The sequence below is a fragment of the Pterocles gutturalis genome, unplaced genomic scaffold, assembly GCF_000699245.1.
Source record: "Pterocles gutturalis isolate BGI_N339 unplaced genomic scaffold, ASM69924v1 scaffold18065, whole genome shotgun sequence".
NCBI lineage: Eukaryota > Metazoa > Chordata > Aves > Pterocliformes > Pteroclidae > Pterocles > Pterocles gutturalis.
In genome coordinates, this window is record NW_010143803.1 from 1 (window position 1) to 10,771 (window position 10,771).

General features: G+C 38.1%; 1 protein-coding gene across 1 annotated transcript; it reads left to right on the forward strand.

The window, feature by feature from the left end:
- Window positions 1-6,588: 6,588 nt before the first annotated feature.
- Window positions 6,589-10,528, forward strand: LOC104470077 (serine/threonine-protein kinase 3-like; the record flags this gene model as incomplete). The annotated part of the gene is made up of 3 exons (XM_010084870.1): window positions 6,589-6,669; window positions 7,119-7,247; window positions 10,414-10,528. Coding segments are annotated over 3 exons (325 nt in total), but the record flags the coding sequence as incomplete, so codon positions are not given.
- Window positions 10,529-10,771: the final 243 nt, after the last annotated feature.

Here is a 10,771-nt window from a genome sequence, read left to right on the forward strand (position 1 = left end):
GGTGGCGGGACAACAAGAAAGTGCTCTTGTGTCCTGCTGGTGGAGAGATGCTTGTGAGGGTGGGCGTTGCATAGTTGCAATTGCAAACCAGGGAGTGGGAAGAGTCAAAAATCAAGAGTATTCACACGGTGTATGTATTTTCTGAAATATATAGGCTATCTGGTCATATGAATTACCACGTGGGGTTTTTTTATTTTTTTTTTTTGAGCGTTTGTCTTTTAACTTCTTTTTGTGTGCATGTGTAATGTGAAAGCACCAGCTTTTGCTTTGAACGGGGCGCTGTCATCTTAGTGCACAAAGTAATTTTGCTTAAATTGTATGTGTGTGTTTAAATTGGAACAGTCCTTTCTTGGATGTACTTAAATACTGTATAGAATGTAGTTGAGTCGTATGCAGAATATAGTTACACATTTTGCATATATGCTTACTGTTTTAGAACTCCCAAGTAGTTTACTCTTGATTCCTCTTAAGGTAATGAAAAATCTAGCAACTGCACAACATAAATTTGTGTCAGAAGATAATCTATTTTTACATTCTATTTTAAAATATATCCGTTTAAAACCTTTAGAATGCTTTAAAACAGCTTCCTGTGGGATGACAGGATTTGGGAAGAACATTGTCTTCAACTTCTGCTGGTTTTTCTTCTGGTAATGCATCAAGTAACAGTATCTACTAGTGAGGTCTTCAGCTAAAAATTGATCAGTAATTGTTATGTGGAGTGTTTTTAGCAGGCAATGGGTTGAGGAGGGGCAGGCCTACACTGTGGTTTCAGACTGATGGGTGCTGTATGTCTCCAAGGAAGCAGGACAGGCGGCAGCAAGGGTTTAAGAGAAGAAATGGGAATGTCTGAGGAGTAATCAATATTACCAACACCACTGCAAAGCCTGGGATCTGCTGATAGAAAAGGACTGAAGATAAAAAAAGATAAAACTTGAAGTTAATGTAACCTACAGGGTTTTTTTTTGGAAGATCTGGGATTTGCTCTAACTGTTGCCTAGCTGGATGTGTATGTCTGGCCTAATTGAGAGTGGGGAGCTGTTTAAATCCTTAGAGTCAATTAGGAAGAACTAGAAAGCTGATGAGAGAGCTTCTAAACTCTCTGGCATGTTTTTGTACTTTCTGTGTTTTTTGAAGCTTATTTATGGAAATTTGAATGTGATAAGAACTTACTGGATTTGTTTCTTTAGTGGGAGGGAAGACTTGAAATTGGTTTTTCATAAGATGTAAATGGTTGCAGCCTGTGTATATATATCCCTGTTATGCATTGTTCTTCACAATTTTCTTCTTGTTTGGTGTTCTCAACTTTTCTGCTAGAGCACCCCCCTTTTCTGCAAGTCTAGAAGGAGTACAGGTTATTTTTTGTGAGCTGAATTTTTTGATGCCTGCCTTGGGTGCAGTAGTATCTTGGGATGGACACTCCGTGTTTACTTGGTGAAATAGATGTGAGCACTAAACTTCTTGACTTTGGTTCCTGCTCTCACCAGGAGCAGGTACTGACAGTGATCTACTGCCATGATATCTGTAGTGACAGACTTTCATCTAGAGGTAGCAAGGATTTAATATGAATGCTTCAAAGCTGCATGGATATCCTAGAATCCCAGAATTCTCTCACGGGTATAGGGCACTTTTATTCTCCCTTTCCCTGAGAAGGAACACACAACACAGTTGTGTAAATCTTTAAAACAGCCCTTTAGAAAGTAGCGGTGTTGATGCCCAAGTGACAGGCTGGGCCACTGTGGCTTTTCAGTGGGGATGCTGTCAAAATAACTAGCATTTTGTGTTTGACCAATGTACTGCAGCAGTAACAAAAGACTTCTAAGGAGTCTTTTTCAGAATGATTTTATTTACTTTTAAAAATAATTTAGGTGTTCTGATTTTATACTGAACAATTTGTACAGTAGTTGACAGTGTTTTCTTGCATCTAAATTTCTAGCTGTATTTTAGATGTGCTTTATACTTGCTTCCCTCCCTAAAAAGGACATTCACTCTTGAAATAGTCAGTTACAAAATTTACCTCTGAGTCTTGTTATTTCCCCCTGTTATTATTGTTGTGTTTTTATGTATATATTAGCATACTTGGGTATGAGGAGATAGATTGCGTATAAGTGACAAGGAAAATAATTAGAGATACATTTCTGTCAAATATTAATTTTTTAATCTTGCCCATCTCTTGCATGCTGCTGCCAAATAAAAGGCCTCTTAACAAGCATGGAGCTCATGAATTAATGTTTTCTAGTCCTTTCTTTAAATTCAGACAGTTTAATTTTCAGTGAAATTTAAGTTTTGTGGGAAGGAGAAAAACTTCTTGTTAAGATATGAACTGTCTGTGAAAAATACGCTGGTTTTCATTTTTGCATGAATGGGTGTGTAAGATCATGTGGATGACAGTTGTCAAGCTGCTTCCGAAAACGGTGGGGCAAAAGTGTAAGTTTGTTTGGGTCTTACTGGTAGAAAATGAAATGTAAGTACACAATACAACAACGTAAGCTGTCTCAAACTTGCTTCTACTTGTGTGAATGGTGTAAAGCAGTGTAACTGTCTCAAGCCTTTAATGTGCCACCTTTATTTCTGGTGACTGCAATGATTTCTCTTCCTAGCTTCTCTATTAATATATCAGTGTAATTGATCCCAGCCGTTCTTTCTAAGTATTTCAATGTGCTAGTTCTTCTGCAAAATAAACCGCATATATTCATGTTTCATGGGGTAGCTGTCCAGTTTTCCATAACTCATGACAGTAATTGATGCAGTTCTATTCTTTAGTCCTGCTTTATCTTTCTTTGTTAGCTTTCAGGGCTTTTTTTTATGCCTAGCTCTGTGGCACATCACCAATTTATTTTATAATGTCTGCATGTAGTGATCATAGGATATCTGTACACTTGTACTTTATTTTTTCATGTGAAGGGGAAAGAACCTCATATCTCTTGCTCTTTCAGGTCCCAATTCAGACTTTTCTGATATTTGTGCTAGGATTGTTAGCCTTGGCTGCCTCTCACTGTTTCTAGATTTTTCTGTGTTTGGTTATCTGGAGTTTTGCTGATGTACTCAGTGACACCTAAGATTCTGGTTTTGTTAAGTATGAAGTTTTCTTGCATCAAATGGATTTATAAAAGTAAAATTCTTTGCTGGGATGTATTCTTGTTTAAGAGACTAGGTGTTATGAAGAAAGTCAAACCTGCTTGGAACCAGAAGATCCTTTTGACAACTCTTGTTGTCCCAGAATTGTAGTTCAGTTAGTCCTCTTGCTTTCAGGGACAGCTCTCTTGGAGAACTGCTAAAATGGCTCATAGTGGCTGATTTTCTAAAGCAAATGAAAACAATTACTTTCTCCCCAGTGTTTGTTTTAAACACTTGTGTTATGAAAGTAGAGGACCCATGGGGGAGAGAGGAATTGAGATGCCTTCTTTCTCTCTGATTATTCTTGAGCCCTTTGCCTTTTCAGTTGTGCTCCCCTCTGCCTTGTGTTTCTAGGCATGCCTTAGCAGATAGATATTTTGCTGATAGTATTCACTTCCCATGTAGAAAACTTTAATGCTTTTAAAAAGGCAGTGATCCTTCTGAAATGTTTCTCTCTATATGTCTTATCTTGCATGTTTTCAGAGCATGGATAATAGGACACATACAAACAATTCCTGGTTAAGAAGCTGATTCTGAAGTCTTAGGTGTGTTTCTCTGTCCCAAGTTCTAGTTGCTTGTTTTTAATCAATATAAGGTAATGTTTCTAGTCTTTTCTTCTCGTATTTATTACATAAATGCTTTCTTTATTGTAGCCCTTTCAGGTATATTGCATGCTGTTCTGAAGTTTAAGAGCTGGGAATTGTATTAAACTTCTAGAAATACAGATCATTAAACAATCTGAGTCCTTAGGATCTTTCTCTTGTTCAAAGAACTGTGGCATTAATACTGTCACTTGAACACTAGACCCAGCATCTATACAATATATTTGTGAAGGAGCGTGAAGTACTTGGAGCTGTGTATTTGGTGACGAAATTCCTCAGGTTGATGTATCTTTCTTCCTCTAAAAAGGTTTAGTATGTAGCCGCCTTAGTGTGAAGTATTATTTGGTCTCATAACATGTTTGTCAGAGATGGATAATGTGAAAATAGTTTTAAAACTACAGAATGCTCATTTCTTTGGTCTCCAGGTTGCCTCTGAAGTTCTCAAGATAATCTGTTATTTTACAGTGACATTGCTTTTAATCAGTTTGTAGCTGTGATTTGTTTCCCTAGCTCTTCTCAAGCACTCCCAATGCCTTGGTACTAATGGTGCTCCTGCAAACCTTTTGGTAGGGATTTTATTTTTCCTTCTTATTTTAGCAGGCATAGCTCTTTGGAGGGGAAGGTGGAAGTGTTCCCTTCTTAAATGTCTTTGGTTGGGGTTACTGTCTATTTTCCCTTTTCTTACAGTTACTAAAAAGTTCAGTCCCTCTGCTGTTCTGTTGAGTGTGTCTTCTGTTATGCAGCTCTTTGATCAAGTGAGAGACCCAGCTAATGGTCAAGCTTTTTATTTTTTTTGAGGCTCTACTGTTATCATAAGCATACTGTGCATGCTTTTTTTGGTGGCAAGGAGAGTATGGTTGCAGTAAGTGATTCTGTGAGTGCTTCCTTTAAGGCTGCAGATAACCTGATCAGAGGGGAAAAAAGAAGTTTAATCAAAAGAAGCAAAATTATTTACTTATTTCTTTAATATGTACCTGCAAAATTTTTCCTCTCTTCTTTCATTTATCTCAACTTACTGTTGTTCAGTAATGAAATATGTGCTTTCCTGAAAGACTCAAGTTCCATCTTTCTGCTTTCTAGTCTCTAACAAGCAGAGAGAGGGTGGAAAAGAAAGCCAAGTTGTTATGTGTTCCTGTGTTTGATTTACAGGTAACTTTTGCAGGCTTTATTTAGCTGCTCTCATTTGAGTTTTCTGCTGTATTTCTTCGTGTTCATGAGTTATGCCTTCCTTTGCTGTGGAGATTTTTATTCTCTCTTAAACATGCATGCTTTCCAGCTTCCTTCCTGTTTGCTGTAGCAAACGATGTGGTCTTTACAGCAGTTCGTGCACCTTTCCTTTCTGATTGTGGATGCTTTTTGTATTCCTATAATTGCTGCATCTGTGAAATAGCTCTTTGATATATAAATGTGTACACCCTCCCGCCCCTGTCCCCTTGCTTTCCTTGTATAAGCACACAGGTCATATGGATTGGTGTTAAACAATTACTTCAAGTTTTTGTCTTTATTTAGATAGCTGACAGTAACACGTCTGTTTGGACTCAGGAATTCCATCATCAGTCATTTCACTTCAATTTTTATTAGTTCTGTGTATCACAGAATTGCATCTCTTAATATGAAGGTGTTGCTTATGAACACTGCTCTTCCAGTGTTAGATTTTATGATCTTTTCTGTCCATGCCCTCCTCCCTTTCCCTATTTTGTGTTCATTTCCAGGAAAGTGTCACAGAATAAAATATTTTCCGTAAGTTCTCAGCGATCTGCTGTGACCTGCTGTGCTTCAGAGTTTCTTTTTTTCCTTTTTCCTCCTTCTGCATATGGAATACATTGTCTATATCTAACACTACAGCACGACCAGCTATTCTTCAGCTCATCATCTGCTTTAACAGTACCCTTGGCTATCATGTAGAGTTAACCTGTTATTTCAGTCTTGCAGCAAAATTACCTATAACTTCTAGGGTGAAGGATTTACATCTTGCAGCCACCCGGCCTCACCACAGTGTGTGTGTGGTTATATTTTCCTGTGCTATGTTCAGTGTCAGCTCCGTTGCAAGCTTGCGGCCAAGTTGTGTTGTGAGATCTTCCAGGAGTCTTGGGGACTGGATAGATGGGAATGCTGGAGACAAGGGAAAGGCTAGGTCCTTTAGAGGACAAAGGATAGTGCTAAGAATGAGTTGAAGGTTCTGGGAGAAATTTGGGACACTGAGAGAGAACTAGAGGCTGAAATACGGTGGTGCTTTGTAATTATAGATTTTATGGAGCCTGTCCCTATGTACATTCACAAAGATGCAAAAAGGACTGCCCCAACAACTCTTGAGAGTATTCAACTCTTGGAAATTCAGTTTTCTGCTACCACTTGTGAAGGTGAAGTGCTATCAAATGCTCCCAGAGTCATCTTGACTCTGGGTTCTGCTTTTAACTTGATGTAATTCACTGGCTCATATGGGGTACCGTTTAGAAAGCAGACACTTCATGTGGGTGAAGGATTGATGTATACTTTCTTAGATAACATGGCGTACTCTAGGCAGTAATGAACATGTGTTTGTGTGCTGGCTGCTTTTTGATGAAAGGTAAGCTTTACTGTATTCTTTAGCTGTTTCCACTTTAGCAAAAGAAGTGGTTTGGGCAGTGTATTGGTCCCATGCTGCTTTGCATTGAGCAAACATTAGTGGGAAAGTGATAATAACAGAAATTGTCCTAACTTTCTCCATCTTACCTGATCGTTGATTAAAATTTTATTACTGCACTTTAGGCATTTATTTTCACTGGAGTATGTTTTTCTTATAATCTTTTTTCTGTCTCTTTACTTGTGTGAAAATTTGCTTGAGTTCTGTGTCTTCCCCCTCCCCAACAAGTAACTTTTGTCTTTCTTCTAGCAAACTGAAAAAACTAAGTGAAGACAGCTTAACTAAGCAGCCTGAAGAGGTCTTTGATGTTTTGGAGAAACTTGGTGAAGGGTAAGTGCAGCTATTTATGAGGGGATGCGATCAGAAAGGAACAGTATTCCAACACATGATTTATCTATTAAGTTACAGAAAGAGTGGCTGTAAATATCAGAAGGAATGCTTCTCTAGACAAGTTTTAATAATAATGAAAATGCATGCACAAGTAGACTTCCATGCTTCCCCAAATATATTTATGCATTTTTTTTTAATGTCCCTTGCTTATTAAGGCAGCAAAGGTGCTTTTGTCTCTTCTGGAGTTAAATACACTGCATCTTGACAAGGATTCATTCTTCAGAGGCATGTCTTTCCTGAGGTTCTGATAGAACTGCATTTTTTGCAGCCTGAAAAAACACTTTAACTTCTGCATGAACATATGGCTTCTGTGACTTTTTAAAGTTTCTGCACAATGGAAATGAGAAGCAGTTTATCTTGTTAAAAAAAAATGCCTCTTTTATTTTTAGGTCTTACGGTAGTGTGTTTAAAGCAATACATAAGGAGTCTGGACAAGTTGTAGCAATTAAACAGGTCCCTGTGGAGTCAGATCTTCAAGAAATAATTAAAGAAATTTCTATAATGCAACAATGTGACAGGTAGGTATGACAATTCCGCTCCCTTTCTAAGAGTTGGTGTGAAAATGTATTTGTACTTGTGAATACAGCTGAAATATATGCATCTGCAAACTTTTTTTACATGGAAAATCAAAGCAGTTTGTGTGAACAACTTACTTAAAGGAACGAATTTGCAAACCTCCTCTTAGCTTGGACTGAAGGAAGTACAAATAGTCGACATAACAGAAACTGTTTAAAGGCATAAGTGCTTGCCTTTGCTTGAAATTCTTTATCCTTGCTTTGCTTTACTTGCACTGACAAGCCTGAAGGTTTTCTGGAAATGTCTTCGCCCTTGTGAATTCAGAATTATCTGTTTCAGAAGATCATTAAAGGTGTTTCTAGCACAAGATTCAGTTGCCTTTTTCATGCAGGAACATAATTTTTAAGAAGTGTACAATCTTTTAATAGATCTGAAGAAGAAGTGTTACCTTACACTTGTTCACGAGTGATATATCTTATGATTTCTAGTATTGTAGGAATGGAGGCCTTAACATGTAGTGTCTTCAAGGATGCATAAATTACTTTGCATTTCCTCTCTTCTATGGAGTTAAGATTTTTTTTTTATTTGTATATTTTTTGGGGGGTTAGTATTTTAAGGGAATGGAGCATCTCCCTTATGAGGAAAGGCTGAGGGAGCTGGGTCTCTTTAGCCTGGGAAAGAGGAGACTGAGGGGTGACCTAATCAGTGTTTATAAATATGTAAAGGGTGAGTGTCAGGAGGATGGAGCCAGGCTCTTCTCTGTGACATCCAGTGACAGCACAAGGGGCAATGGGTTCAAGCTGGAACATAGGAGGTTCCACTTGAATATGAGAAAAAACTTCTTTATGGTGAGGGTGACAGAGCACTGGAACAGGCTGCCCAGAGAGGGTGTGGAGTCTCCTTCTCTGGAGACATTCAAAGCCCGCCTGGATGCGTTCCTGTGTGATCTGATCTAGGTGTCCTGCTCTGGCAGGGGGATTGGACTGGATGATCTTTCGAGGTCCCTTCCAATCTCTAACATTGTGTGATTCTGTGTGCTTCATTTCTTTCACTTTATATAAAGGAAGACATTGAGTAAGTTGGAAAATAGCACTTTGAGAATTCTCAGAGTTCTTCTGTAGGGTCCATGATAGGATAGCAGCCCTTAGTTGCTGTGCAGGCTTGAGCTGGGTGAACTGACTGGTGAGAGCAGTGGTGTAGGTTGTAGTGTGTGTGTATGCTGCTAGTACTAGAAAAAGACTGAAATAGGTACTTAAATGTCTGTGAAATATACGGGCAGAGAAAAGCAGTGGTGATACTTGAGAATTTTCTAAATTTTTCACTTTCTGTACTATGGTTCTTGTGACATTTTCATTCTTGTCCTAGGTGGGCCTACTCACCATCTTATTCCTATGTCCCTTGTCCTGCCCCACTTCTCTCTGCCCTTTGTTCTTTGTTTCCCACTTTTCTCTGAAAAAACAGCAACATACTGCATTTATTGTCTACTGGACATCTCCTATTGTATAACTTTCTTATAAGAGTTCATAATTTTAGAACACAACCTCCTCCTTAACTGGAGAAGATGTAGCCATTCTCTGGTTGAAGAGAAGGATTGGGCTGCAGCTCTGCACCGTGTGCTTGTATGTGTGTCATGTGCCTTTGTCCAAATACAGTGCTGTGCAGTACTGATGGGAGGGATGACACACTTTTTAGTACTTTTATTTTCAAGTGTGATGGTTCCACAGATGCTACAGAAAAGCACTGAGCTCTTGCAGAGTCTCAAATAAGAGATGATTAAATCTTAACACTTTATACTTTCTTTCTACTCCGTGCCTGTTTCTAGAATTAGCTATACTTTATGTGCTGGAGCTCTTCTAAGACAAGCAGTTGATATGGAAAAGGCTGGCCCACGTGGTTAACTGGGACAAGGCTTTAAGCAAAAGTGAACAGTGTTTTGAGATTGCGCAGCACTTGATGTTTTGGAAAGATCATCTTGTCCTGATTTGTAATAATACACATGTTTTGCTGGGAATACTAGCGTAGTGTAAATCTGACAAGGGTTGGTAATGAAAATCAGTTGGTTTTCTTCAGAAGTAATAGTAACCTTCCTTATTACTGATCTTGTCCCTTATAAATTCCTGTATGTTGTACTTGTTTGGTAGACCTTTTGACTACTTAGGAGGTAATTGACCCACCTTACCTTCTGTAAAGGCAAATTCGTAGAGTACTAACAGTTGCTCTTCAATGAAGTAGTTAGTTTTCCCGTAGTTTTGATAGCACCATGTTGCAGGAGGCAGCCATAGGTCCTCTTTTTTTTTTACATCAGTTTTCTAACAAAAAGGGTTGCTGCCTAACATGCTGATCCTAAAATACAGTTTCTTGCTCCAAAACAATATAGTATTTGATTCCACCACACAATGCAGGTGTTCTGACCAGAAGCCACTGCCCGAGATCGCTGTATCTTACTTCCAGACTTTGTGGGAGTCACTTAAGTTCCTGCAAAAATATTTTCCAACCTTCTATTTCCGTAAATACACCATCTAATCCCTCTTCTGAAGGATGATCCTTTTGTTTCTGCCTTTCTTTTCCAAGTACCTCTGAGGAAGCATTATGTCAAGTGATAAACTTCAATATGAAAATCCATTTGCAAATCCGTAAGTCTTGTTCAAACCAAAACTAGATTCTGTTTTATATGGAATTCTAGATCTGTACTTGAAATAAGCTCGTGCCTGCAAAACCAGGAAAATGAGAGTTTCTGTGGGTTTGTGGTTTTGGTGTGGTTTTTTGTTTGTTTATTTTTTTTTTTTTTTTTCTTAAGAGAGAAGAAAACAAGGCAATGTTTTCGAGAAGGGAAACATCCAGTAATTTGAGGAGAATTAAAAACTAAGACACCTTAGTGGAGGGAAAAACAAAGCTTTATATCAGAAGACTAATGTTTGAGAAAACTATGTCTGTATTAGAAGATTGCTGAAAGCTTGTGGTATATACATTTAGTAGTGTCTTGGTAATTTTATTAAGCTGCAGGTGTTGATTAAGGTAGTTGAAGTTTTAAAATGTACTTGATTACACTTGCTCATTAGCTATGTTAATATGTGTCAAAATGTAACTTTTAACAGCACTTCTGATTATGACTTCTTTTTTTCCTTACTGAGAATTCATCTGTTTATCTAACTTTTTCTTTCCATCTAGTCCCTATGTTGTCAAGTACTATGGCAGCTATTTTAAGAACACAGATCTATGGATTGTTATGGAATATTGTGGAGCTGGCTCTGTTTCGGACATAATTAGACTTCGTAATAAGACGGTGAGTTTTTAAAAAAAAAAGTTTAACACTTGTTAAAATCAAACTGTGAATTGAAACTTGAAGCCAGAATAAAAATCAGAGTTACGAGACAAGATCTTGGCTGATGCCAAGAGGCGTATCTGTGCCTTGGTTCCTCAGGAAATAAGATTGTGCAGTTGCTCTGACTGTTTGTCCGTTCCTCTGTGGAGTGATCATCAGCAGAAGAAACTGTTTTTTGAAATACGAAGTTCCTATACATTTATT